This window comes from Colletotrichum fructicola (assembly GCF_000319635.2).
Source record: "Colletotrichum fructicola Nara gc5 chromosome Unknown KSG_Nara_v1_contig11, whole genome shotgun sequence".
NCBI classification, from domain to species: domain Eukaryota; kingdom Fungi; phylum Ascomycota; class Sordariomycetes; order Glomerellales; family Glomerellaceae; genus Colletotrichum; species Colletotrichum fructicola.
The window spans coordinates 543,492-571,418 of record NW_027094061.1 but is presented as its reverse complement, the minus strand read 5'-3'; the positions used below and the strand labels follow the sequence as shown (position 1 = coordinate 571,418).

General features: G+C 52.0%; 9 protein-coding genes across 9 annotated transcripts; 6 read left to right on the top strand and 3 right to left on the bottom strand.

Moving 5' to 3' along the window:
* Positions 1-1,889: 1,889 nt before the first annotated feature.
* CGGC5_v016692 (uncharacterized protein) lies at positions 1,890-3,311 on the top strand (the record flags this gene model as incomplete). The annotated part of the gene is made up of 1 exon (XM_032037290.1): positions 1,890-3,311. One exon carries the CDS (start codon positions 1,890-1,892, stop codon positions 3,309-3,311), a length of 1,422 nt encoding a protein of 473 aa, XP_031883977.1.
* Positions 3,312-6,865: 3,554 nt separating this feature from the next.
* On the top strand, positions 6,866-8,266 carry CGGC5_v016691 (uncharacterized protein; the record flags this gene model as incomplete). The annotated part of the gene is made up of 1 exon (XM_032037288.1): positions 6,866-8,266. The coding sequence occupies one exon, from the start codon at positions 6,866-6,868 to the stop codon at positions 8,264-8,266; it is 1,401 nt and encodes a 466-aa protein (XP_031883976.1).
* A 704-nt stretch (positions 8,267-8,970) lies between these two features.
* Positions 8,971-10,808, top strand: CGGC5_v016690 (uncharacterized protein; the record flags this gene model as incomplete). Its single annotated transcript, XM_032037287.1, has 3 exons — positions 8,971-9,101; positions 9,154-9,668; positions 9,718-10,808. 3 exons carry the CDS (start codon positions 8,971-8,973, stop codon positions 10,806-10,808), a joined length of 1,737 nt encoding a protein of 578 aa, XP_031883975.1.
* A 648-nt stretch (positions 10,809-11,456) lies between these two features.
* CGGC5_v016689 (D-arabinitol 2-dehydrogenase) lies at positions 11,457-12,486 on the bottom strand (the record flags this gene model as incomplete). Its single annotated transcript, XM_032037285.1, has 4 exons — positions 11,457-11,777; positions 11,832-12,157; positions 12,214-12,324; positions 12,381-12,486. The coding sequence occupies 4 exons, from the start codon at positions 12,484-12,486 to the stop codon at positions 11,457-11,459; spliced, it is 864 nt and encodes a 287-aa protein (XP_031883894.1).
* Positions 12,487-13,312: 826 nt separating this feature from the next.
* On the top strand, positions 13,313-14,223 carry lxr4-3 (L-xylo-3-hexulose reductase; the record flags this gene model as incomplete). The annotated part of the gene is made up of 2 exons (XM_032037284.1): positions 13,313-13,367; positions 13,424-14,223. The coding sequence occupies 2 exons, from the start codon at positions 13,313-13,315 to the stop codon at positions 14,221-14,223; spliced, it is 855 nt and encodes a 284-aa protein (XP_031883895.1).
* Positions 14,224-14,443: 220 nt separating this feature from the next.
* Positions 14,444-16,653, bottom strand: CGGC5_v016687 (uncharacterized protein; the record flags this gene model as incomplete). Its single annotated transcript, XM_066153556.1, has 7 exons — positions 14,444-14,496; positions 14,556-14,630; positions 14,863-15,137; positions 15,191-15,268; positions 15,322-16,407; positions 16,541-16,549; positions 16,601-16,653. The coding sequence occupies 7 exons, from the start codon at positions 16,651-16,653 to the stop codon at positions 14,444-14,446; spliced, it is 1,629 nt and encodes a 542-aa protein (XP_066006776.1).
* A 1,730-nt stretch (positions 16,654-18,383) lies between these two features.
* On the top strand, positions 18,384-19,294 carry CGGC5_v016686 (Lactose permease; the record flags this gene model as incomplete). Its single annotated transcript, XM_066153555.1, has 2 exons — positions 18,384-18,435; positions 18,486-19,294. 2 exons carry the CDS (start codon positions 18,384-18,386, stop codon positions 19,292-19,294), a joined length of 861 nt encoding a protein of 286 aa, XP_066006929.1.
* A 1,160-nt stretch (positions 19,295-20,454) lies between these two features.
* On the top strand, positions 20,455-22,419 carry CGGC5_v016685 (uncharacterized protein; the record flags this gene model as incomplete). Its single annotated transcript, XM_032037281.1, has 1 exon — positions 20,455-22,419. The coding sequence occupies one exon, from the start codon at positions 20,455-20,457 to the stop codon at positions 22,417-22,419; it is 1,965 nt and encodes a 654-aa protein (XP_031883943.1).
* A 210-nt stretch (positions 22,420-22,629) lies between these two features.
* KTXA-1 (Killer toxin subunits alpha/beta) lies at positions 22,630-27,113 on the bottom strand (the record flags this gene model as incomplete). The annotated part of the gene is made up of 8 exons (XM_066153554.1): positions 22,630-22,861; positions 22,955-23,651; positions 23,719-23,896; positions 23,985-24,125; positions 24,187-25,194; positions 25,249-25,749; positions 25,832-26,025; positions 26,141-27,113. 8 exons carry the CDS (start codon positions 27,111-27,113, stop codon positions 22,630-22,632), a joined length of 3,924 nt encoding a protein of 1,307 aa, XP_066006930.1.
* Between the last annotated feature and the right edge of the window lie 814 nt (positions 27,114-27,927).

Below are 27,927 nucleotides of genomic sequence, written 5' to 3'. Positions count from 1 at the left end.
CGTGGGGTTTCATCAGATGAGGCCGGGCGGGATGAGGAGGCAAACGTGACTATGCAATGGGCCTTACATACGCAGCTGGCTGTGGTCTCTCTCTCTTTCCCGCACTCGCTCATGTAAAAGGCCACCGTCCTACGCATCAATGTGCAGTCCTCACTCAGTACGACGCAATAGTTGAGGGGGCGATCATCATAATAAACGACGGATCCTTGGCTCCCGGTCCGCCGTTTTGATCTTCTTTGCCAAGTCAAAGTGGAGAGGATTTTCGTTTCGTCGCGGCTGATGTGCGACCTGGAAGAAGTGCTTGGCAAATGCTTGTCCACGGGCGGCTCTGCGTCTGTGTCTTGCAGCTCTCTGCGTTTACCTCAAGTCATAGAATGACCTGCTATAGCCCTCCTCTCCCCTCCCGCCCAACGCCTGCTGGCCTTCATCGTCACCTTACCCTTCACCCGACCTTCCGACTCTTTGGAAACTGGCCCTTGCTTTTCTTTTTCCTTGGGATTTCTTGGGACTTGTTTGTGTCGTCATCAGAAACTTCATAGCATGAGTAAAAATGTGTCTTGCCTTGTTCGGTTTCGCTGGGCAACAGCCTAGTCCGTTACAGGCCGACGGGCCGTCTGTGCAACATTTTGCGTTGTAACACCTAGTGGTGATCTGTCCTCGAGGGTGTCGTTCATCAGCAAGGTTGGGAGAATTTGGCATCACGTAGCCCTCTTGCCTCTTTTCTGCTGCCTCGTATTCCGTCATCCACTTGGCGACGTCCAATCCCATGGGGGCCACCACACCAACAGAGTTGACGAGAACGGATTTCGAGTGGGAGGCCAAGTCCGCCTTGCCACCGGAAGTGCCGTTCTGAGGAGGACAGGATAGTGCTAGTTCGTCGAGCAACATGAAGCATCTGTTCTTTACAGACTTTACGAGACAGATGACAGCCATCTTGTTTTTCCCCCTCTTCCTCTTCTCAAGTCAGCGAGGTGTGGTGTTGACTCGATCAGTCTGGCCTGACCTCTCTGTCCAATGAGCCTTGGCGCCGTTCTTCTTCATGATCGCCAAATGGCTCTTGCGCCCACCCGGGCAAAATCTCCGACTGGGCATTTGCGGCAGACAAACCGCGAACCCCCCTGATGACTCCATCTGGGTCTCAACCTCTCCCATCCTTGTCGTGCTCACATAATGCTTCGTCTATGATCCTCCCCAGGTCGCCCCAGGTCTTCCATCCACACTGACCCCCATGCTTTGCTCGATACCCTCAGTCCCCAAGCCATCCCATTGGCCGTGAGGCTCTGCTCGTCTTTTCTTAGAGCCATGATTAGCTAAAGAATTCTGCTTTGTCTGCTTTGCTTAAACCAGCTCCCCTGCCACCCACGCCTTGGCGTTGCAACACATTGTTCTTGGCCGCGACATCTCGTCTGCTTCGAACGCATCCATCACGACTCCCCAAGCGCGGAGATGCGCCTGATCTCTCTCAAGAACCCCTCACCCATGACTCTCTTCAGACCAATATTTCGTCCAACGCGCCAAGCACAGTCTCAATTGTTCCATCTTCAACCACATCTTTCTGCTTGCGGGCATTTGATATAAGTCCTTCCACCTTCCTGTTCGTCCTCCCATGTTTCCGGGCCGGTGAACTCTTTCCGATCTCTGTCGCGTTATCTCTCCCCCATCTCACCTAATCAACCTTCTCTTCTTTTCCTTTTGTGTCAGCGAATGGTCGGACGCCTTTGGAAGGCCCACCACTCGATCACTTTCCTTTAGTGGCGGCCACCCACACTATTACTCACCTTACCATTATTTCGCCTTTGCATCTTACCGTCTTTTCTTAGTGCGTGTGTTGCTTTCTTCGTCCACTCGAGCTAGTCTTTAGTATCCACGACTTCAACAACACCGCCATAATGCAGTATTCGGTCATTTTCTTTTTCGTCGCTTCTTTCCTGTCTGCCTGTGTCTTCGCCTTGCCGACTGCTAGCTCAGCGGAAGGCGGAGCGGTGGACAGGAACTCACGGTATCTCGCTCGGGGCGTCAGACGCCTGGAGAATCGTCAACAAGCCGGAGCCAGCCAAGGTGCGAACAACACCGCCGCCGGTCGCAATGGTGTCTCGGACGCCCAGGTCATGAACGCCGTCATGTCCTGGATGCAAGATACCGGCAAGGTCACGAAGTTCCTGAACAGCGCCACCTCCTTCACTGGCGCCGAGTTCACCAAGCAAGCTACGATTGCGCTCAACGCGGAGATTGACGAGCTCAACCACAAGATGGTCCTCGACGCTGCGCTCACGGGCATGGACATGGTCGCGCAAGCCAACAACGTTCTCGCTACCCAAGGCACCTTCCAGCAAGTCGTCGACACCCTGCAGTCCATGGTTACCAACGGTCCCGACACCGCGCAGAAGGATGTCAACTCCATCAACAACAACCGCTGCGTCAATGTCCTCCCCAACATCGACATGTACTTCGCTGCCGCTGGTATGCCGCAGATTCAGGCTGTTCGTCCTACCGGATGCTTGGAGGTTGAGGGCGCGAACGTGACTCCCGCTGTTCCCCCCGGCGGTGGCAACAACGCCGGTAACAACGGCGGTGCTGCTCCTGCTGCTCCTCAAGTTACCAATCCCCCGGCCGCGCAACCCGCGAACAACAACCAAAACCAGGGCAATAACAACGGTAACTCGAACCAGAACCAGAACCAGAACCAGAACCAAAACCAAAACCAGGGTAACAACAACGGCAACGCCAACCAGAACCAGAACCAGGGCAATAATGGCAACCAGCCCCAGAACCAGAGCAATAGTAATGGAAACGACAACACCGGCAACACCAACACTGGTAACACCAACACGAACACCGGCAACCAGAACCAGAATCAGGGCACCGATGGTCAGGGCAACATTGGCAAGGGTATTGGAAATGGCAACAACGGTGGAAACCAGAACCAGAACCAAAACCAAAACCAAAACCAGGGCAACAACGGCAATGCGAACACCAACACCAACACCAATACCAACCAGAATCAGAATCAGAACCAGGGTAACAATGGCAACCAAAATCAGGGTACTGGCAACCGCAACCAGAACCAGAGCCAAAACCAGGGCAACAACAACGGTGGCCAGAATCAGAACACTGGTAACCAGAATACTGGAGCTGGACGCAACAATGGCAACAGCAATGGTGTACAACCTGCTACTCTGGGCAGCAACGGCAACAACGGCAATCGGGGCGGCAACGCCAACGCCGGACAGCGCCCTCAACAACAACAGCAGTCCCAAAGCCAGCCCCTTCAACCTGCCCAGTTGGGATCGCCAAGGCCTGCGAACAACTAAGGCCGGCAGCATGCCAAGAGTGGCAGTCTGCCTGACAGGTAGCTGCCCACGCGAACCCCGGGGTCCGAGACCTGAACCTACCTACGCCTGCGGGGCTGGCAAGGCAGCCCAAGACCCCCCACTCTTCGAAACTCTCGAACCCCGACTTACGCCCTCTTCAGACTTGCTTACCAAGGTCCTTCAACATATTCGACGGCGGGAACATTGGACTGGGCGACACGTGTGGCGGGCCCTACGGGGCTAGTGTTACTGTGTTGGATGGTGTGTGTTTGTCTCTCTGTAAGTTGAGTTGAAGTGTCTCGGTTTCTGCATTTGGTGGGTGTGAGCAGGGGAGGGTCTTCGGCGCCTGGTGCGAATCGGTATTAGTTTGAAGGCCAGGTAAAACGTTTGGTCAAAAAATATTATTCCCTGTAACATATCATCCCGTTCTTCTTACAAAGCATTTAGAGCATTGCTGGTCTTCCATAATTGTCTGTATTAATCCCTGTTGTCGATCGGGTGGGGGGGATTGGTCGAACGAGTCACATACTTGTACATAATTGGGCAGTCTTAATTGAATCCGTGCTCGAAACTCTTCACAAACTTGCGCCATCCTTGGAATGTTTGGAATGGAATATCATGAAACGAAACGTCACCTTCTTTTCCCCTTGCCATCCAGGGGTCCCGCTTGTCGCGTCTGGCTGGAGCCACATAGAGCCGCTTGGATCCCTCGGCCGAAGCCGCCGTATCATTCGTAGATCGGCTTCCCCCATCGTCCTCGGAGAGTTGCGATTGGTTCCCTCGTCCGGACCAGGGTCGCCTTCCACAGTTTCGGGACGAAGAGAGGGGAACCATGATTATTACAGAATTGATGGTGGGCGATAGAGCCTGAGAAGGCTGAGCCCTCCCTCTCTTTGCGCCAAAGTCTTGTTCGCCCCTGGATTGATCTTTTGGTTTGTGTCGCCTGACCGTCTGTCGTTCGAGGGCTCGTCACAAAATGTGACACTGTCAACTTGCCATTCGCGTCGAGCAGAAGAACACCCTTTCTCTGCCCCCCGCGTGTCTCGTACAGCCCGATCCCCGACTCGGGTTATTCGTACCTGCGACGCCGTTCAGAGTAACATCTGCCCCTGGGCTTTACTCGTATATCCTTGTTTAATCGAGACATTTAAGCTTGATCCATCATGTCACCCTCTCGTAAAATGCCAATGGCCATTGGGCCCCCTCATAGAATGAGACATGACAAGCGCGAACGCATGATGCAGTTCTGACAGTTAACGATGAAAATTGTCAATTCGCGAACCGGTCCGATTGCCTTTCCTCTTGGAAAATACACGGCTTTGAAGTGTCAATATCTTGGCGCCTTCTAGTCCCGGGCGGCTATCGTGAATACGGGATTTGCTCCGAGAGGACTTCGGCGATGGCCATCGTCTCGGCTCCGGTGGGCACCACGTAGGATCTGCGCCATTGCGGGTCTTCGGCCCCTCGGATAAGCTCCAGTTCTCTGACGACGATCATGTTGTGGTTCGTTTCGATAATCAACCGAGTCTGTGGGATAGATCTCGGCGCGTATATCTGATCGATAAGCTTAAGCCAAGTTACCCCTTACGGCAGATCATCTTGTTCAATAAGAGCAAGGGAAGGTGAATCCCCCGGATTATCGATGGTCTATTTCGTTCAACTAGAGCCTCGAAAGTGGGTTTTGTGTTACTCACGATTTGGTAGATCATGTAAGGGTCCAGTGGTTTCATTTCCTTGCATTGAATATAAAAAGCCAAGAGCATCTTAGGAATGCCATCAGGAGATGCGCATCTCCGCGAAGGCGCTTCGCAAGCCTCGCTCAGAAGAGACAGCTTCCGAAGTCTGTGTCAAGATATCATGTCAGGCAGTCGGTAGCAATCATATCCTTGGCGGGATTGGAAGTGCACGTTAACCTGTTTGATCTGCAGGACACGAGCCACGGAACATTGACGAAAAAAACAATTATCCTTGTCCGGCTATTGTTCTCGTAACTGTATGCGTGATCCCTCCTTGACTACATCCCGCTTCGACTGTCTGCAAATTCAAAGACCAGAAGGCTGCAGCTGCAATGAGTCCTCAAGTCAGTGTGTCTACTTGTGTCTTGTATCCTGATATTGACATTAGCAACTGCCGATTTTCACACCCGAGGGGCGCAAAGTTTCTCACAAGCATCGCAGCACATTGCGCCTCATTAGTGCCGGTGGGAGAAACATGCCTCGCAAAACCTGCAAATGGTTTTGTTTACTTTCTCTGCTTGTACGTACAAATTCTACGGCTACGTTATGGGTGGCGTTCTCTCAATCGCAGTCTCGGTGCGTGCCCTGAGATACCCTTCATAACACACATTGCTGTTCCTCTGAGACATTCAATCACAGACGTGCTCCACTTCAGTCTGTGCAAGTTCAAGTTCATCGAAGTGGTACCACGCACAATGTAGGCTGCTGGAGTACAGGAAGAAGTAATCGGCATGATACTTATCGGGCCTTGACTGAACAGCAATATGGAAATAATTTGATGTTGGTTACTTGCCGAGCTTCAGTGTATCGTCTCGCAGCTCCGAAAAGCCCCGCCTGTTCTTCATTCATAACACTTAGGCATAATTCAAGGCCAACCGAATCCTGTTTGGTAAGTATCAACGTGTTCAAATGGATGAAAATATCAGAACAAAGAACCGATATTTTCATATTAGACAAAAGTGTGGTTCACAAATGGGGAATGAGGGACGATATTCGTGACTGGCATCTGTTCAATCAAACACGACTACGCTGTCAAACTTAGTTTACGCACCACCAATTAATTAACATCAATTAGTTGTAACTTTGGGTTTGACGGTTGAGAGTTTGGCAGCCAGCTACATCTCTAATCTAGATCTTGAAAAGACATCAGATTTTGCCCATCTTCCAATAAGTAGTCTGAAGGTGACGCGTTTTCCAACATTTTTTGACCGCGTTCGCCTTCGATGTGTCACACTTTCAGTAACCAAAGTAGTCAGCGAATCAGACATCGTCAAACATTTCGGCGTCGGCCGAAATGTGGGGGCAAAACGAGCGGAAGTGGGACTCCCAGCTTTGGCCAAGAGAAATTCGCGATGGCGCTCGCTCAGTTAAAAACCCACAAGTTTCAGCCCACTCATCGCATATGTCATCCATCACGACTGCGCGCTCTCAGGGCTACGCTCATCTCCCACCCAATTGAAGCCACGAGACCCAGGCTGAAAGCTTCCTGCCTGAAACTTTGCAAAATCGTACCTGACGCGATAAGCCGCAGTGCACCGCCTGCTTGAGTCCCCCACCACTGAGGATGTTGAGGGTGTCGGAAAGGACAGGGAAGGTTACCCCTGAAGCCACTTCAAAACACCAGCCACAGTATGTTTTCAACAAACCCTCACTTTGTGACTGATGATCTAATTGGGCTGCTATGTAGCAAGTAAGCTATCTCCGCCACACTCTCCGACGCTACGGTAATTGACACTATGGAGATGCTGTGCCAATGGGCAGGCAACTTGTCAAAGGTGCAGATGTCTCCAACTGCGGTTGCGTCGTCAAGCATCAGCAATGCCGCCGCCAGTCAACTGGGACATCTCGGGAACACCGTCAGAAAGGGCCATGTTCCATCATGTACGCAAGTGCACAGTTGCCGGCTTCGGGACTATCGCGTTCCTGGAGAAGCTATGGAGCAGTTACATTATCCCTCTAGGATACTACTCCGACTCGGTTAAGCACGCCCTGATAGCTCTGGGATGTGCGCATCGAGGCTTCATAGGCGACTACACTGGAGACCACCAGATTGCGGATGCACAAACATACAATATGATGGCATCTCAACAATTTTCCAAAGCCATGAACTTCACGGCCCTGGATATGGAAAAGCTTTCGCCTACCACTCTTAGGACGTCGCTCGTTTCTTGTTTGATTTTCATCTGCCTGGAAATCATGCAAGGACGCTACGACAAAGCTTTGCATCACCTTAGGTCCGGCTCGGGTATCATGATCGCCCTCTCAAAAGCAGCAACCGATGCTCAGGCAGGAATACCTCTTTCAGCGCACCAAAAGTGTATGGCTGAGACAGTCAAGAACTATTATGATCAGTTATGTGATCTTGGCGACATGTTCACCTGCTTGGGCTGTGATGCTGCCTACTTACTGGAAGAAGGGGAGGTCATTCCGGACCTATCTTACTTCTTCCGGGCGAACAGCAGCACAGATGCTTCCAAGCCATATTCCTCCGCCACCGATGCTCGGTACGATCTCCACCTCGTAGATCAGGCCTTCGGGAAAGCTTTACGCTACAATGTTCGGGGGACTATACCGATATCTTGGACCTCGTTTTTGAACTTGCCAGAAGGCATGTCACCACTAGGAGATGATGAGCAGTGGGCCGAGGAATGGCTTCACGCTCGCCATCTCTTCGATATCTTCAGTGCTCGGCTTGAGACTTACATTAAGAATCTCAAGTCAAGTCCATCAACGACCAGACAAGAGTTATGGGAAGCGCGGCTAATGGCAGTCATGCAAAAGGACTGGTCGGTAATCATCAAATGCTTAGAGGCTCCGAGCTCACAGCCCCCGGATCGGCAGTATTTCCAAGATCTTCTGGAAGATGCCGAATCGCTGGTGTATGCTGAGGCTGAGCCGATGCAGTATCCAGTCTTTACCCTGGCTGCTGATGCGATCCCGCGGATGAGCCTGATTGCCGGTTTCTCTGGTGAGCTGGATCTGCAGCAAAGGGCCATTTCGCTTCTCTATGCCATGCGAAGGAAAGAAGGCATGTGGGATAGTCGGGAGATTGCGAGTGTGCTGGAGTCTATTTTGCTGGCAAGGGAATGCAGCATCTGGGATCCGGAGTATGAGAGAATTTCTCTTCCGCGACTAGCGGGAATGCTGTTATCGCTGAAGCTCTATGATGGTAGCAGCACGTTACCTCTGGCTACGCTTGTAGACCAAACTTCTAATTAAGAGGCAATGGTCTGCTTTGTAACGCGGAAGAGCAACCTGAAACTTTGCGGGAGATCTTGAAGATGGTAGACAACGCCCAGCAGACAGTGGCATTCGATAGATAAGCTGACGATCTAGCAAATTAGTGCGAACTAATTCATCAATCTGCTCCCCCGAAAACCGGAGCCTGATAAACAGTTCCTGGTATCTTAACCCCTGCTTATCTCCCCGCACTTGGGTGCCATCAATTTCCCCATGCACGATGCCGTCGATCCAACCTCGCGCAGAAGCCCCGCAGTTGAATGGGCAGATTACTACCTCAACTAGGTAGGTCCCGATTGATGCTGATAGTGCCAACTCTGTTGGCAGACTCGGCACTTTCAACCCCGACTCTGTCTCCGCCTGACCGCCGGATAATGAGCTCACCTTGCAACGAGGATAAATGAATTGGAGGAGATGTAACGTCGCTATTTGGAGATGCTGTTGCCCCTCAGTCTCCTCAGTCACACCCGCAATTGCGTCCTGATATGGCCGACGTCAACAGAAGTCGTCATGCTGGTGCAGTATGTGGCCCACTCAGCTTCCCGAGAAGCAACGATCCAATTCCCTGGGCCAAATGCTGGGGCGGGTGGTGGCAATCCCCGCTGATATAACCTCCTCGATCTCAGGGATGGGGTTCCAAGTCGCGACACGATTGACGCGGCGTCAAGCATAACTTTTCCATCATGATGCTGGGGAAGGTCGTCGGGCCTCTTGCGGCCTTGATTGCAGCGCTTCCCTTCGTAGACGGCCAGGCCATTCGCTTCAACAATCCAGAGGGCGTGGATATCTGGTGCGGCAAAGCCTACCGCGCGACGTAAGTAATGCAAGCCGCGATGCTTGCCGACATACTTACGGTCATTCTTCAGGAATTCGTCCTTCGACCCGGGTGGCTGGTTCCCGGAACCTGCCATCTCGCAGGTACCGCTCCTGCGCCTCAAAGTCCGCCCCCGGTTGAGCATTTATCTCGAGACTGACGACACTGCGAGCTTGCTGATCGACGCTGCAATCTCGAATCAAGTCGGGTCACCTCTGCCTCCAGGATTTGGGCAGAACTCCACCAGTGCTGCACCAAAGACACTAAAGGTTGAGATTATCAACGGGGAAGATGTTCTGGCGACCGAAGACATAGAATTGGGGTCGGTGGACAACGAGGTGCCGCTTCCTCTGGATACCTTTGCGCCTCAGATGGATGCATACAACATAACAGTGCACACAACGCTCGACTCAACAAACGTCTACGAAGGCTGGACCGAATTATCCTTCCTCCCCTATCCAGACGATTACGGCAGTGTAGCACGCATCGACAACCTTTATGGCGGGCTCCTTGCGCAAAGGGGGAAGGATGCCGAGTGGGATTTGATCTTCGCGTACACCTACTATAGTCAGTTGTCCTTTTGTTTCACTCAGATCACCTTGCTGACTTTGAGAAGCCCAATGGACTCTCTACTGGAACGAGAGTGTCGACACCCTCAACGAGTTTGCAGCGATGGGCTACAACGTGATCCACATCGTGCCCACGGGTAGTCTTGGCGAGATCCCCTTTCCATGGGAGGAGTTTGAGCCCTACCTCCAGCGTGCCGATGAACTCGGGATCTACTTCCGCTATGACGTTCTCTGGACATGGCCAAACTTGACAAACATGGTTGATCAGGTTACTCGCCTGCGCACACATCCGTCAATCTTGCTTTGGTACCAGAGCGACGAGGCGGATGGAAAGGCGAACCCGCCCAACTCGACGGGAATAGCGTACGAGCAGATCAAGTCTTTGGACCCGTACCACCCAGTCTCTTTGGCTCTGAACTGCTGGGACTTCTACTACGCGGACTACGCAGCAGGCGCTGATATTGTCATGTCGGACGTGTACCCTGTGGCCATTAATGCGACCTTCTCGCCGGTATACGACACAGTTTGTAATACGACCTACGGGTGCTGTGGGTGCGACGACTGTGAAGGTAACTTTGAGGACATTTCTGTCCGGCTGGACGAGTTCTATCGCCGAGATGAGATTCTCGGATGGCAAAAGACGCAGTGGTTCGCGCCTCAGGCCTTTGGCAACGAGACGTTTTGGGCTCGATACCCGACAGCTGACGAAGAGGTCGTGATGACCATGCTCTCGGTGAACCACGGTGCCAAAGGTATCGTGATGTGGAATTACCCCGCCACTGATGAGTTGGAGAACCTCACCAGTCGTCTTGCTGGAGTTTTCACAAACACAGCGGCGGTTGAATTTTTGTTGGGCACAAAGAGGACGCAGGACCTTGCTGTTGAAGGAGCCAAGAGGGTTGACGCGACGGTGTGGGTGGACAAATCCAAGGGGCAGGCGCTGATCAGCGTTGTGAACCTCAACTATGACGGCATTCCAGGCGAGGTCAAAGTTGTTCTACCTGACGGAGTTGATGTTGGCGGTGTTGGCGAAGTTCTCTGGGGAGATGTGACCTGGGAGTTTATTGATGGCGGTTTGGTGGCCACGGAGGGGCTGGCGGGGTTGCAAACCTCTGTAATCATTGCGAAGCTTGTTTAGTTTGAATGATCACTTGCTGTTCCACCGATTTAAACCCGATCCCGGAATTGACCCACCTCATTTGCTTCCAACAGTTGAGGTTGAGCGTTTTTAGGAGTTCACAACCGACGGGTAGCGGTTACTACCCTGGTCTCAGGAGCGGCAGGCGGGAAGAGGCACGCGGCACGGCATTCATGCCTTGTTCCTAGATTGTGTAGGCATTGGTCTTACTTGGCAGCACTTTTCCGATATACTCTAGCTTGTCGACTTTCAGTAATACGCATTGCCTACGCCTGCCAACCAGATTCGTCGAACGTCACCTCGGAAACTTACTGGTAAATGGGAAAAGGGTTGACGTAATTGCCCATGAGCTTGTAAAGCGTTGGTCGCCTTGCAGTCGCGATTGTTAACTACCCAACTTGTGATTGCTGTCATTGACGTAGATAAATACAAGACGTGGCACAAGTTGCTAACGATTCTGGTTTGAACTATGAATGTAGGACTTCGGCCTGGGTAGGAGCAAAGCGTTTGGATCTTCCACGCCAACAACAACTCACATCACTGGAATGTCGATGTGTCGACCCGTGTTCGGGATTGTGTCCCAACAGCCATATTCGTCTCTAATATTTGCATATCTATGTGCTCGCGTACAATCTTACACAGCCAGTTCTACCAGGCGCAGTGACCTCCATCAACCCTCAGGTCGGCGCCTGTCATGAAACTGCTTGCATCACCTAGTAGGAAGAGGATGGGACCTCGAAACTCATCCACAAGACTGAGCCGATACAGCATGTTATCCCCTGTCCATTGAGCCTTCATGCCAGGCTTCCGAAGCGCTTTTTCCGTCGCCGGAGTTTGTATATAGCCCGGCGATAGAGTGTTCACCCGAATTAGAGGCATTTCCTTACGAGAACCCCACTCTGCTGCCAAAGATCGACCCAACTGGAGAACAGCTGATTTGGAGGAATTATACGCTGCCGTATCTACGCCCTGTTCATACTTATTAGGGAGCAGTGAGGATGCTTGAGATGTTCGTTGACTGACCTTGTTGGCAACTGAGCCACTCATGCTTGCTGTAAGGACCATACTTCCATCAACGTTCGCTTTCCTCATCTCTAGTGCGACAGCTTGTGCAATGGCGAAAGTTCCTGTAACATTAATCTCCATCAAACGCCGAAATCGCTCCACCGAGAATTCGTGGGCAGGGTCGTTGTCAGACAAGCCGGCACATGCCACTAAACCGCGAATCGGATGCCTCAGTTGGGGCACGAGAGTCTCGAATACCGTTGAAATGCCACGAGCATCGGTGACATCCAAACGATAGTAGACAAGCAAGCGACCGTGCTCATGGGCAACTGCGAGAAGCTGATCTGCGAGTGTTGTCAGACATATAACACTATGAAGGCGTCTGCTCCCGATTACTTACTCCACACCTCGGTCCGAGGATTTTCTACCACGTCCAGACACACGACATCTCCTCCCGAATCTAGAATACAACCTGCTGCTTCCACGCCAAGATATCCGGCCCCTCCTGTGACTGTTGAGGCATGTCAGAAAGACGCCTTTGCAAGCGTGAAGACGAATGGGCCATACTGATAATGGTTCGGTTGTCTAAGCGAAACAAAGCCCGCGAGTCGACGTGGGCCCCGCCCTGGCGCTCCTTCGTTTCCCGAAATTCCGGGCTTGCAGAGTTACTCATGGTGATGCTGTTAGCCTTTGGAAAGGGTCAAAACGAAATCCCAAGCTGGAACCACGAAAGCTGCACATTTATAGCTGCTGTATGCTGTGGCGGGGCCTCAAGTGGCCGCCAAACTGTGTTTATATTGTCATGCATGTGACGTCTCGCAAGCTGTTCCCTCTTACCGCAATTTTCTTCAGCATCCACCTTCGCTGCCATGACCACATGCACTTAAAAACCCCAAGCCAAGAAGGTTGAGATGATTCATCACAACGAGGTTCGGTACTGCTACCCAAGTCAACAAGTTCCCACTTGCCGCTTGCCGCCTGCCGCCTGCCGCATACCGTCTGCCGTCACCCATGCGATCCTGAATCTAAGAAGGTAATTAACCGCGTGAACCAATCGACCCCGCAAGTGATAGCTTTAATGAGATATGCTGCGTCATCTGATGTACTAGCTTCCATGTCAGTATCGCCCCATTTTGCCCTCGAGGAGAACCGGAGTCTCGTTTGCGCTCTACATTATCGCTTTGTGTCAGGCGACTTCCATGCTTCCAGTTACTCTCTCCCGCAAGCCGCAAGCCGCAAACCGCCAGCTATTTCAGGTACGATTTCTCTTTCAAGCTTGGTTCATCCTATTGCGTGGTGGAGTCGTGGGCCCCGGCCGGGAGCCACCAGTTGAATACCGGTATTCTTGTTAATCATCCGCTCGACCCGATGTATAAGAATGCCCTTGTGATGATCCGGCGAAGTCTTATCGTCGTTCTACATCGTTTTTTTCGCATAGTGTCCTGAGGACCTGATTACCATTCACCTTCTTTGTGAAGCTCAAAGATCGCAGCCACACAATGTCGTCTCGTCCCTTAGAAGGCAAACTAGCTGTCGTCACAGGAGCCTTTCGCGGTAAGTCATTGTGTCTACTCGGCGGCAAGCAAGATATACTGATGGACATGGTACAGGTATTGGCGCAGCAATTACCAAGCACCTAGCTGCAAAAGGAGCAAATGTCCTGGGCGTTTACACCTCCGACTCGTCGACGCAGTCAGCAAAAGACTTGATCACCGCACTTCAAGAGGCACATGGTGTCAAAATCGTTGCAGTACAAGCGGACCTGAGCGATTCGGAAGAATCTCCACGTCGCATTGTCGAGGCAGCCCAAGCTATGTTCGGCCACTCCGAGAACTTAACCGTCAATATCCTAGTCAACAACGCGGGAGTCGGTGGAGACTACCCATTAGGAGAGGTGCCTATGGCAGAATTTCATCGTATCTATGCTGTGAACGTCTTGGCTCCTATTATGGTTACTCAGGCGCTTCTACCGTTTCTCCCTCGCGATAGATCCGGACGTATTGTGAATATCTCGTCCGTCGCCTCGACTATGGGATTCAAAACCCACACCCTTTATGGAGGTACTAAAGCTGCACTGGAGGCGATGACGAGAACTTGGGCGCGGGAGCTGGCTGAGAGAGCAACAGTTAACGCAGTAAATCCTGGACCTGTGGAGGGAGATATGTACTGGGCTGCGGGCGAAGACTTTTGGAAGCAGCTTGAGCCATTCCAGCTTGCTGCACCCTTGTCTGCGGTTCGAGAGACAGACCGGCCAGAACTTGTCAGGCTCGCAAACGAAAAGATGGCTGGAAGGCGCCCCGCATATTGGACCGAGGTCGCTGACATCGTGGGAATGCTGTGCGGTCCAGAGTCTGCTTGGTGCACTGGGAGTGTCGTTTGCGCTAATGGGGGTTTGAGATTTTCAGTGTAATTACCATGCATCGTCTATGTTGAACAGGAACCATTTTGTACCCCACCATGCTGGCATTTTCGGGCCTTCGCGTCTGCCAGCTCGTGACAAGATCCAACCTTGTGACGCAGTGTCTGCAGAATCAGCAAAATAACCTCGGCGCTTGAACAGCGCGTTGACCATGGCTTCACAGCTTCAACGGCCAGCTGAAGCAGACCCCTCCATTCCGGCACCATGTGCTTCATGCTGGAACATGAGACCGCCGCAACGATGAGAACTGAGTGTGAAAGCAGCCTGAGCGCGAAAGATTTAGAGTCAGTATTGTTTGGAAAACGGAGGCTAGGTGAACTGACGCTTGTAGTAACATCCAAGAATAGTAGGTTTGTTTCGTGAGTACATGTATACTCGTGCGAATGAAATTGCGAGAGCTGTCTAGACATGTCTCAACATGTCTCGAAACATATTCTGGCTGAATCTCTCCTCTCTTGCACCAAGTTATTGCGTACATTAAGCAAGGCCGGCTGATTATATGCCTAGCTGACCAGTACCGTAACCTCAGCCAAGCATCTTGGGTGTCGGAAGGCACCGTACTGCAGAGGTCTGGCTTTACGATCTCAGGCAATGAAATGTACCAAGCATCAAGCTGTCGTTCCAGCTCACTTAAGATGCCTTCTAGTGATACCAGTGCTAGAAGTGCATGCTGAGCTCTAGAATTAAAACCCATCTGATCAACTGTGTCAATGGGACTCAGATCGTGCTTATTGCTTGATCTGTAGACGGAGTTGTGTAACCGGTTCAAGAGTCGTCGGATGGAGCAAAGAGCTAGGAACATCACGTTGTCTCGCTCATTACATGCTGCTAGCCGCGGAAAATTCATGCGATCTATGGCCATCTCAATCCCAGTTCTTGGGAGGTGGAATTCTGATAAGCTGTCGCTGCATCGGCGTTAGCAGACATATATTTACAGGAGCATACAGCCACAACTTACCACTCAACCACAAAACACGTCCAGCAAAGTCGACTCAACATGTCATCGTGCTCCTTGTCATAGCAACCACTCATTGTCCTGGTTGTCGTTAGTAACAATCTTTCATGCTGGATACGCAGTGCTCTTTGTACCGCTGAGTAAGAAGCTGCAAATTGCATGATGACATATATGCTAGTTTCCAAGCTGCGAGTGGCCTTGACTTGAAGCAAAGATAGATAGCAGCCAGTAGCATGCCAGTTGGTTGGCATAAATCGTCGTCGAATGACCCGGCCCATATCGTCGTCAAGATACGATAGGCAATAATGAAATACGGCATCCCCGCGCTATCATTATCGTCCGGGCTCACCGGGCTATCCGTTGAGCCCAAAGTGCCCAATGCCAGGACGAGTAGACACATGCCCAGAGATGGTCCATAGATATGTTTGGAGACGTCCTGCTTTGACTTTTCGAAGACTTCTGGGAAAAGGTCGCTGTTGAGTATCGGAAACTGAGGGTGTATGAAGGCAAAAAAGTCTGAGATAAGCCTGTCTGTTGTTTCTTGGCGCAGGTCCACCTGGGAAAGTAGCAAACTTAGATCATCAGACATCATGTCGCAGGGAATGACTCGGGAAGCTTCTCGAGAGGCTTCCAAGTCATAAAACAAGCCTTCAGGATAATAACCCACAAGAGCTCGGACAGGTTCAATGGAGAGTAAGCTTGAGGTAGTCGTATGATGACCGCTAGGAATGATGACGTAAACCCCTTCATCAGTGGTCGGTATGCTTGAAGGACCGTAGTTGAGGGCTGAAGCACTTCCAAGTTGCAGCCAGTCAGACATGGGTAATGGCTGCGCCGCCCATATGGACGGTGACAATCCTAGTGTAGAGGTTTGCGGGGTTACAGCTTCACGTGCAATTGGCGGATCATTATCACCGGACATGCCTGTCAAGGCATCCTGGAGAACGCCGATTTGGGCATTTGGAGTACCAGTTGCACTACCCCCCGTCTGGGCAACTCCGTCGTCAACCTGAAAGGGATCGGTATTGCGATCTTCTTCCGTCGAAGTTGCTAGGTCATCGCCGAGACATGACGTCGGCTCATGTGTCGAACTTCTAGAGGGCGAGGAAGCAGATCTTTCTGCTTCATTGCGTTGACATTCTCTGAGTCGGTTCTCTAACTCATTGATACGTTGAAGAAGAGCTGCAGTCCCAGAGTTGTCCGGGCGCCGCGCCTTTCGGCTACAGATATGTTAGCAGCTGACCATTGCCAAGACACATTGAACAATACAACACCTCGGGAGGTTTGTCCAAATATTTGCATTCCACTCCAGCAGTTGCGCAAAGACTGCAGACAGGCGTTCTTCCGTCGCACCGACGCTTTCTACGGCTATGCTGTTAACACGGTCGAAGGGCACTGGTGTGGCTCAATTACCTGTGGCGGCAATATTCACAGGCGATAGGAGCGCGTCTTCTTGGGTATGGCATTTTTCGATGCTGTGATGTCAAGCAATGCGGATCATGGCGCCTGGAAAGTGTGCTTCGGTTGGATGAATCATAGCGTTGGTCGCGAGACACATTGCGACGAGCCGCAGGATTCGGCGCGGGGTAATGTGCGCCCCGGGTGTTGGCCGGTTTTGACCCCGGCGAATCTAACTACCTAGTACATGTACAAGTGCAAGTGGCCCGACTTTCAGCATGCAACTGTCCAAATCGAACTGTGGATCCCGTTCAGTCCGTAGACTTACAGCTCGAAAGACAATAGTCGAGATCACGCATGCGGCGGTGCGGATACATGTATAACCAGGGAACATTTGAATCATTCAGGGCAGCGAGAAACGGTGATGGCAATTAGTCTGTCATAGGCTTAATGTATCAGTAATCAAAAAAGGCGGCGGCATTTGTGGTTCCGCCAGCATTCTCTGCTATCCGCTACCCGCTTGCCGCCGAGCGGAGAACGACTCTAAGTGGGCCATCATTGCAAGCAAGGAACGACTTGACTTACTACAGTACCTACGAATACCGGATTTGCTTGTGAAGAAAGTCAGGCATGTTCATCAGGCCGAGTCCGGGGCCCCAGACTGGGGTCACGATCACCCCACGTTTACGTCTCAGTGTGGGACCAAAGGCCGGCGGAATAAAGAAGGAATCATAGTTGAAGACGGCGCCTGGATTACATATATGCCTTCGTTCCCTCAGCAATTCTAGTTGGAAAGCCAGTATACTGCATTCGCTATCCCTACCATCTTTCTTCACACAAAGTCGATCGAATATTAAGTGGAAATGGTGAACAACGCAGGCATCGTGGGCGCCAGTCTTGCAGACGTTTTGCCTAGTACGAACAAATTCTGGTTCCAGGAACCCCACCTACTCAAGCTCAATCTTATTCTGCTTGTACCTATGTTGTCCTCCTCCGTCTTTGGATATGATGGTATGTTCGGCCTAGACCCCAATTCCTGCGGACTTACGTATGGGGTCTGAGGAAACCATGGACTGATTCAGAGACTAGCGTCCTTGATGAATGCGCTGCAATCCCTCGAACAGTGGCGCGGATACTTCGGCGATCCAAAAGGGGCCCTGCTAGGAACTGTCATTGCCTCCCAGTCCATCGGATGCCTCATAGCCTTGCCAATCGTCGGCGACTTCTGTGACCGCTTCGGCAGAAAGCCTGTTCTTCTAGTTGGCATTCTCATCATCTGTGCAGCAGCAGCAATCCAAGGCGCCGCTGTCAATCTACCAATGTTCATAGTATGTAGGTTGCTGGTTGGCTTTGGCGGGATATTCAGCTCGCAGCCTAGCCCAATGCTGATTGCTGAGCTTGCCTACCCGACGCATCGAGGAAAGTATACGTCAGCATACTGGACTCTCTTCTATCTAGGTCAGTTAGCAAGAATGTGATGACGGTGACATGAAGTGACATTTACTAATGAAGCTGGTGAACAGGTTCAATTCTGTCATCTTGGACCACCTTTGGAACAAAAGACATTCCCAATGACTGGTCGTGGCGCATTCCGAGCATACTTCAAGCTGGATATCCCTTGATTCAACTCCTCTTCATTTGGTGGATGCCAGAATCGCCACGATGGCTGGTTGCTAAGGACAGACATCACGAGGCCGCTGCAATCCTCCAAAGGTACCACGCTGGCATATGTGATTCCGATGCGGAGCTTTCTCCATTGGTTGCGACAGAGCTAGCGGAGATAAGTCATGCGATCAAGATGCAACAGGAAGCCAACTTGGTTGGCTGGTCGGCCCTGATCTCAACGCCAGGTTTCTGCCCCAGCTGACGAGATGAGGCGATATTTGTTGACTCGTTGCAGGCAACAGGAAGCGAACTATCATTGCTATTGCTGTGGGTGGTTTCGCGCAGTGGAACGGGGTGAGTGTCGTGTCATACTTCCTCAACAGGCAAGTTGCCAAACAGCAAGGTCCACCTTGCCGAGAAACATCATCCCTAACCGGTAACAGCGTCTTGAACTCGGTCGGTGTCACGTCTGCCTACACGCAGACACTGATCAACGGCCTACTTCAACTTTTCAACTTCTTCGCTGCGGCTTCTGCAGCCTTGCTTGTTGACCGACTGGGCCGCAGGACTTTATTCCTGTGGAGTTCGGTTGGTATGCTCGTTTCATATGTCATTTGGACGGCGTGCTCTGCAGTAAATGACGAGACCGGCTCTCAAGCTGCTGGTATTGTTGTGATTGTTTGCGTCTTCGTTGTGTTCTTTCACTACGATATCGCATGGACGCCCTTGCTACTCGGGTACCCGACCGAGATATTCCCCTATCATCTTCGTTCCAAGGGACTAGCTGTCGAAATGGTGTCTGTGTACAGTTGCCTGGTTATTGCCGCATTCTGTAATCCCATTGGTCTGGAGAACATCGGGTGGAAGTATTACGTCGTCTTCTGCTGCTTTCTCCTTTTCATTACTTTCACGGTCTATTTCTATTTTCCGGAGACAAAAGGTTACACTCTAGAGGAGATTGCGGTCATATTCGACGGAGACGACGCGGACCTGACGGCGACGTGTGGTGACAAGCGAGGTGATTTCTCTGCCGAATCCCAACACGTGGAACAGGAAGGGAATAAGAAGAAGAAGGATAGGCGCGTCGATGACGTGGAACTATAGCTACTACATAACCTTAGCATCCCTAAGGTAATACTACTTATAAAGGAGCAACCACAAAATTATGGGTGCCTTGGCCTTTGCATATTTGACCAAGGATTGTCACAACCAGAAAGTTCCAGCGCCTTTTGATCTTCATCTGGCTTTGATAACACTCTCGGGAACCTGCTCAAGTTCATGCTGCGGCTGCTACACGTCTCTGCTAATCCGTCCGATGGCTTGAACAGTAAACCCAGTCTGGAAAAACATGAAATTTAACAGAAGCAGCCCGCGCAGACCGGAACATCAACTTCTAACCCCAAAGAACCAACGCCGCGGCTCCGGGCAGTCTACTCACAGAAAGCATAGTTTGAGATCCAAGCGGCCGGTCAGACTTTCTCTCGCATCGCCGTCTTCGTGGTGCTCTACGAGCCACGCCTTAGTGCATCACCCGCTTCGAATCCCTTGCACTCGTGCAGCCAGTAGACTTTGGTTGACCTAAATTGAAGCGCCGAAGAATCAACGGTGCCACGGCAGTCCACAATCTGGTTGCACAGGTCACAACCGGGGCCGCGGGGCTTTGCACTACTATGCTACGATTGTGCCAAATTGTTCTCACAAGCTGCCATCGAAGTCGTCACAAGAAAGCAACCAAGTTCGGCTGTAACCCGAAGTGACATTTCCAACAGAATTTCTACGAAAACTGTGACAGTGAACCGAAAACAATTCCGTAGCAAACGTCATCCGGTGGGGCCTATACGCGTATAGCCGGCGTATCCTCCGTACTCTGACCCGCTCATCCCGCGTATACCGGCGGCCCCGCCCCGAGCGAGTTTTCGGCACCGCAATACGAAAATTTGACCATTCAGACTACTGCCACAGCCCCCGAACGTACGTAGGTAGCCGCTCGCCCTTGCTTGCCCACTAAGTGAGGGCATGGGATGATGTATACTTTTCCCTGCCGTCATTTCGGAATTCGGGTAGATCGTCAAATTGCAAGGGATGCCATAGAAACGTCCGTCCCAAACCCCGCAAGATCTCTCGGCATTTAGGCATATTTGCTGATCAGCTAAGGGAAGTTTGAAATCTGGGGTCGGAGGGTCAGACATAAATTGTCTGGGCCAACATGGGCCGTTTCGCTCTTTTCTTGACTTTCATTTCACTCCAAATCAAGATCCCCCAGGATGCGCTTCGAAACATCGTTCGCTGGCGTTATCTGCGTCGGTCTCACTTATGCCATATCACCACAAGATCAAGCTCGCTTCGGAAATCTTGTCAGCTCATTTCAGATGAGCGATTCTGTTCTGGTGGGGCGGCAGTCTGATGTCCCACCGCCACCCGCGCCGGAACCTGTCACCGTCACCGAACTCCCCCTGCCGCCTGTAACAGCAGACACCGGCGTGGGCGGATGCACTAATGAAATCAACCCTCGAAGAACAGGATGCATTGGAAAATCTACCGGCCTTCAGTCGGGAGACTTCCTGCCGGATGACCTTCACGTCGTAGCAGCGGTGAACTTCACCGGTGCCCCTGCTGCCCCTGACCCCGCGAGCATCTACACCGGACTACAGTTGATCATCGTCAAAGTCGATAACACCACCTTCCCTAATGGCGATGCATGGAAGTGCATAACCTGTGGTGTTCCTGAGCAGAATGCTGTCGGCCGCAGCGACTTGCTCGATTACCCGCAAAGCTTCAGCGACAACAAGCGCTTGCTTGCAGGCCCCAACATCATCGAGTGCGAAGCCGATCTCACAAGCGACGAGTGTACCCCTAATAGGATTCACGTCTATCCCATCCGATGGAACACCTCAGCCGACGGATCTGGAGTGGGTGGCAGCATCAGAGAACTTCGGATTCATCCTGACGACAAGCACCTGGGATGGAGCTCTTTTACCGTCCGGAGCGGCAAGGTGGACCAGTACGGATATGTTGGAAGGCTCGAGTTCAACCCAGCACCATCTGCAGGCGAGCCACTCGCGCCTCGTTATGATCTCGCGAATGTCAACGTTCTCTTCAACGTCGACGGGCCACAGCCCATCGAGATCGATCCCGAAGATAGCACCCAACTTCGGATTAACCCCGATGCTATTGTTGTCGGTGAGCTTCGCGGGTTCAGCGGTACTGGTAAGGAGGTCACATTCATTGGCTATCCTATCGAGTCGTCTAACATTGACGTGATGGCCGCCGACTTCACAACCGGAAAGGTTCGGAGGCTTACAGCTCACCCTGAGTACACAGACCCTGTCGATATTTCGCCGGACGACAAGTGGACTGTCGCCATGGACACACGCGGCACTGGGAGGCAGATGTTCATGGCCGGGCTTCGGGGCATACCACCCCTGACGGACCTGGTAAGCAGTAGTGCCACATCTTCAACCAGAAACAACGGCCAGCGTCGCTTTTTTCAGCCTTGGCTTATCGATGGCTTTGGGGATCGGGGATCATACTTTGGCCAGAAGCTCGACGCAGAGGGAGACGGTGTTCCTGGTGGTGGCGCCATCAACGATCCGGAATGGAACGGCCGAGCCGACCCGAGATGGTCCAATGATGGCACTCGCGTTGTCTACTGGCAAGCCCTCACCACGTCCCCGGACTGTGGTGGCACGAACCCTCTCCCATGCTATGGATCCACTGCACCCGGGGGCCGGACTGAGCGAATGATGCTGGCACATCTCACTAGCCGCAAACCTCAAAGTCGGGCGCCAGTGGAATGCTTGCCCGACACCATCCCGTGGGCAACACCATACGTCCCTGGCGACCCTCCGCCTGCAAGACCGTTGCCGCTGAAGGGGAACTTCACACTCAAGGGCAAGGCCGGGGGTTGGGCGAACATCACTATCACGCCAAAGAGCGATGGGACTTTGCCAGAATCTATGGCAGTAGAGTACCATGACTTTTCTGACGATGATATCAATGTACTAGTTGGAACTGAGAAGGTCACGGCAAGGAATCCGACACCAACGCTGGAGCAGGTTGACTGGTTTTCCGACCTCATTCAGACAGGGCCTAACAATGGCACCAAGAAGACTAGCCCGGACGGATTTCATCTTTCGATTGATATTATGACGAATATTTTCGACGCTAATGGCACCTTGATAACCACCATCAATGGCGAGGAATGGCATCAGCCGGCGAACGGTACTTGAGTCAGAGGTTGAGTCGTGTGATCTTACTTAGAGAAGGCTGTTAGGTAAAGTATGTACATGAATGCTAAAAGAGATGAAGACACGTCCTACTATGAGAAGCTTTAATTGCTCCCGTTGCTACTTGCTACACACCCAACCCTGTCATTCCGTCAAAGTAACGAGCCTTTGCCTCATGCGGTTGTTGTGAGTATTTGTGAGGGCAAGCTGCCATCATGGGTTGCAGGGGTAGTTGGGCGAATCTCCATAGTACTGACGGCCCTTGTTTAGGTTCGCGGTCGCCTCCTCCGCACTGCAGACCGGGATGCGGATGAGGCCGCCCCTGCGAATATCCATCCTTGAGCCTTTGTATTCGTCGGCGACGGACTTGTCTTTGATGTCCGGCGCCCCCACTGTAGCATCCATCACGTTCTTTCTGCCGTTCTTCTCAAACGTATTGACCGCACTGTCAGAGTCAGTCTTGCTCTACGTAAGTGTATGGGTAGGCCGGCGTCGTAGAGGCCGCCTCCATCAGTGAAGGCTCTAGGCTGGAACTCACCCAATAATGAGGTCGTCCACTGTGACGCCTCCCCACTTGTCCAGGTCGCCATCCTGAAGTTGGCCGATGCCATCCAGTATGTCGAGAGTCCATTTGTGGGTCGGGTTGCACCCGCCGCCATCCCCTGGATAGCTCGGGCCGCATGAGCCTTGCGGGCCGTCTCGTACACCCGCGAGGATGTATGAGTGTCCATTTGGACATCGCCAACCGACGTTGTACTGCTTTGGCTCCTCAGTGAAGTAATCGCGCGCATCGATCTCACAGCTATTGCCAAAATCGACGACAACGGGCGCGGGTCGGTTGGCCGTCCAGGCGGCGGGGATGGCGGCCGCATAGAAGGCCCGCTCGATGTTCTTCTCCTGTTTCCAGCTTGCTGTATATCCGTCGTACTCCTCTGCTCGCTTTCTACTGGTCTGTCCTCCCTTGATCATCTTGCCTTCCGAGATGAGATCAGTAAGAATCTTGATGTTGTGTTCGTTTCCTTCGAAGAGCTTCACAAGTAACAGGTTCGTCTGCGATTTCCAGCTTTCGACGATTGTGTCGTAGATTGCGTTGAACGATACCTCCGCTCGGTCGTCCGAGGCCTTACTCAGTGCGTCTTTGGCAATCGAGGCACCAGCATTCACAATATTGGAAGTTGCCGCCTCCCATGCATTCGCTTTGCCAGGACTCTGGAAGAAAACCTTTGTCATCAAAGCTGTCAGATTATCAGCAAAAGCTCCGGAGACAATCTAATTGGATGATAGAGCGACAGCTCAAATTACCTCCTCCAAAGAAACGTGCTGCTGCTGTGTTGATAGGGATAGGAATCAGCGTCAACAGGAGGTTGAAAAGATCCGTTCCATCGTCCCTTTTGGGGGCAAAGGTGGCGATGAAGTTTTCATGGCTGCCTTTTAAATCGTTTCCAGCATTGATGAGGGCGTTGAAGTAGTTCTTGATCATCTTGAAAGCAGGATCGTCAGCATTCAACTTAGCGCGAATGGTACAGCATACTTCTTGCGAATGCTCGGACCCTTCCAAATAAACTTACCCGGTGGAGCGAAGCTATCGAGTTCCAGACTTCGTAGCTTGCGGCCCCCGTGTGGAACTCAGGCTCATCATCGGCGGTGTTGTGTGTAACACAATCCTTGGAGCTTTCGCAGTTAGTCGCAGCCGCCAGATCATCGCAATCCTGTAAAGGAACATTAGCCCAAACACTGTCCACTACCCAACAAGATCGGGTCATTCCTTACGGCGTCAGAGTCGAAATGGAAAAATTCAGCGACAGCTTGATGGAAGCTGAGTCGCGTCTTCTTCTGATAGCATGAAAACCATACCCGGACGGCGTCAGTCCAGGCATCTTGGGCCCCAAGGGCCTCCCATCTTTCAGTGGGAGTAAAGTCCGATGGGATGGTGACCGGCCGTATGGTGCACTGCTTTGTAACCCATGTGCCGGTGCGAAGTCCACGCGAACTTTCGCAACCAATCGTATTGACATCCTTGCCGCTCTTGATGCCCTGCTTGACCATGGCCCAACTGAGTCCAAGATCGATACCCTCATAATCGATGCCGTAGTTGGGCGGATCGTGAAACTTGACGAGGTCCACGGCCCAGTCGATGGTGCCTCCCATATTGTAGCGCTTGTACAGTTGGGTGCGGCTTTCCTTGAGGTCGTTATCCATGTATGAAACCCAAAGATCACCGTCGACCATGACCTTGGAGTTGCTTTCGGCGTCAGTCCAGGTGCGACCACCTATCTCACTTAGCTCAGCGTTGGCAATATAGCCCCCTGTCTGCGTGCAGCGGCCCTTCCTAGCGTACGATGTCGTTCTGTCGCCGGTGAACTGACAGTTGGGTCCGGTACAAGACGGGTCGACCATCTGGAAACTTCTGCCGTAGCTACTCACACCAACAAGCACCTTATTCGAGGGTACACCGGCTTTGGTGATCATCGTCAAGGCGCCCATGGTCTCGGTGCGGTTGATGTGACTCCGCAGACAATTTCCGGTCGGGCATCCGGGCGAGGCCCATTGGTTACCCGCGTCCCATTGACCGTGCAGATCATAGGTCATGTAGACGATATAGTCTAGCAGCTCCGCCATGGCTTTGATGGGAAATTGTTTCAAGTACCAGAAAGAAGCCGGGGCGGCAATTGAAAGCGTTTTGCCCTTGGGAAGCTTGGATCTCAGAAGAGCAAGGAGCCTCAAGTAGTCTGTAGCCTCAGAGACGTCTCCTGCTGGAATATCCGGAAGATCGGGCGCCTAATTCATGAGGTCACTGGATGTCCCTGTGGAAGATTATAAGTGTGAACTTACAGAGGGATATTCCCAGTCAAGGTCCAGTCCGTCGAGGTCATTATCGACGACATATTTCACAAGGTTGTCCGCAAGCTTATTTCGGTTCTCAGCCTTGACACCGTTCCTGAAGATCGGGTAGTTGGGAGCCTCGGCAGAAAAGACCCAACCGCCGAATGAGATGATGCGCTTCGGGCCCTTAACCTTCTTGAACTGCTTGAATTGAAACTCAGCAAGTTCATTCTCCTGGTAAATCTCAAACTTATCATTTATCATGCCGAAAGCGAAGTGAAGGTGGGTGAATGAGGGGTCGACCTGTGTGGCGTCCATATTCAGGCAATCTCTGCTGCCCAGGTTGAAACCTTCAAAGTAGCCGAGCTTGATGAACTGCGCTGGCGGACCGCTCTGAACGATTGTCATGCCGCAGTTGGAGATGCAACCGTACGTCCCCTTCTTGGCTGTTCCCGGTGGTCCTGTGTTGGTGTCGATGCAGAAGTCGGTCGTCGTACCGCATTGTCCCCACTGAATGCTCTGGTCAGTTTCAAAGAAGAAAACTTCAAGGCAGTTGGCTATAAACAGCTGTAAAGGAATTCCTCAGACTCACAATGTTGCAGCATGAATTCAGAGGACAAGGGTTCAGCTTTGCCCAGTCCCTGGATGTAGATCCGCTCGGCATCGTCGTGCCAGGCTTCTGAGGTCCACACTGAGCATTGGCGATGGACGAGGGAAAAGGCGGCGTGCCCTTGCTGAGACAAATCCAGTTGTCGGGCCAGAAGCCATCATCGCATCCATTCCAGCCTGGCAAGTCGGCTCGTTAGTCTTTTTGAAAAGAAAAAAAGTTCACAACGATAAGATTGACGGCAAGAAGTGTAGGAAAACATCTTCACCAATCAGAATGACAGAAAGTACGCACCCCAGGTATCTTGATTGAAGGTTTCAAGTTCTTTCACTGTGAGACCATTGGCCGTCGCAATCTTGTTACAAAAGTCGTTCTGTTTGATCTGGTAGGCGTGACAGGACCCATCCGCGTTCTGCTTGGGTCGGATGTCGGGCAGCTCGCCGGCGGTACAGCAGACACGCTGGCCAGGCTGAAGTGTTGAGCATAGTCTCGAATCGGGATTGTACTTATAGAAGTTGGCGGCAGTGAGACCGCCACCGCATCTGGTCACGAGCTTGCCACAGTCATCTCCATCATCGACAGTGACGGTCCGGCAGTCTGCGCGCGGTCGCAAAAGACCCCTAACAGAAACGGTTGAGTTGTTGGGTGTTGTGCCGTTTGTTGGGTTTGTTGGGATCTCTGGTTTGATCGTGGAAACATTTGTGGCACTGAGTCGAATAGTTTTTGCGTATGACGAGGTGTCGACACAGGAGCCGTTCGACCAGCGTCCGACGGCATCATGAACAATACCGAAGTCGGTGCTTGAGACCGCAATGAGGCCAAAGATGTCGTTGCCGGTGAGGTCATCGCACACCTGGACGAGAGAAGACTTGGAATCGGCGACGCCAGTGACGTAGAGATTGTCCAGGAAGGAGTCAAAGAGATGTCCTGCGACGCTAGACACCACCAGGTCGGCACCGACGTAGACGCCAGCAGTGGTGCCGGATACTGTGCCGAATAGCATGATGCGATCATTGGTTTGGCGGCTGTTTGCGAGGTAACGTCTCAAGTGCTCCACGCTCTGTGTCACGAGTCTGCCACCGATCTCGTTGCCAGATGTGGCAGGTGTCAATGCCAATTCAGGGATAACTTGCCTGGTGATGGTCTCATTCTTGGGAGAAGACAAAGCTGAGGAGCTGTGGTAATCGAAGTCGTTGACGAAAACATTACAGACCCGAATCTGCTGCTTGTCGGTCACAGGTATGTTGACCGAGAAGTCTAGCACCATCGGCCTCTGGCATGCCTCAAGTTGGTTAAACTCAGCAACGACAGTCCAGTTTGACGGATCCAACCCAGCCTCGAGACAGGTCACTGGGCATAGGTCCCTGAGCGGAGCCAAGGCATTTATGGAACGAGGAATCAAGCCCGTCAACCCTAACAAGGGGAGGAAGTAGCGTCGGCCCATCATGTAAGACCAAGGTAGCGTTTATGAGCGAGAGAAGGGTCAAAGAGTGAATGCACAAACAATTAATGTCAAGAGAAAGACTGATATGGGGCCGCAGCAAGTAGAGGCGCTGTCAATAACCTTAGCCACTGCTGTTCTTATATAAGAGTCTGGCCAAGTACAGCAAAGAAGCCTGGCCAACCATTAAGAATATCAAATTCTCCCAGTCGCTGGTCATCTATTCCATTTTCCTTGAGTCGGGGTTTGGATTATTACTCGGCATCAACTTACAGAACAAATTTCAATTTCGGAAGGCCGATCCTGCGCCTAGTCCCCCGCTGATATTTTGAGGCCATCGCCGTTGCGGCCTTCTCTAGCCCACTGCATCAACATGGCACAGTTGCTGGATGTGGCAATTGCTCGCCGAGGAGGGAGCTAACTTGTTGGAAGGTGTTTTAATGACTGACCAGACAAGAATACTGTCCTGGGTCGATCCCTCGGCTGAATTGACTGAACCATGCGTAAATTAATTGTTGGGGGCTTTGAAAAGAGAGCAAGGTTTATGGTCTTGGCTTCACAACTCGTGACTTACATTGCTGAAATAAGAAGGTCGCAAGAGAAGCGAAGACCGTCTGGGGACCGCTTTGGCAATGCTTCG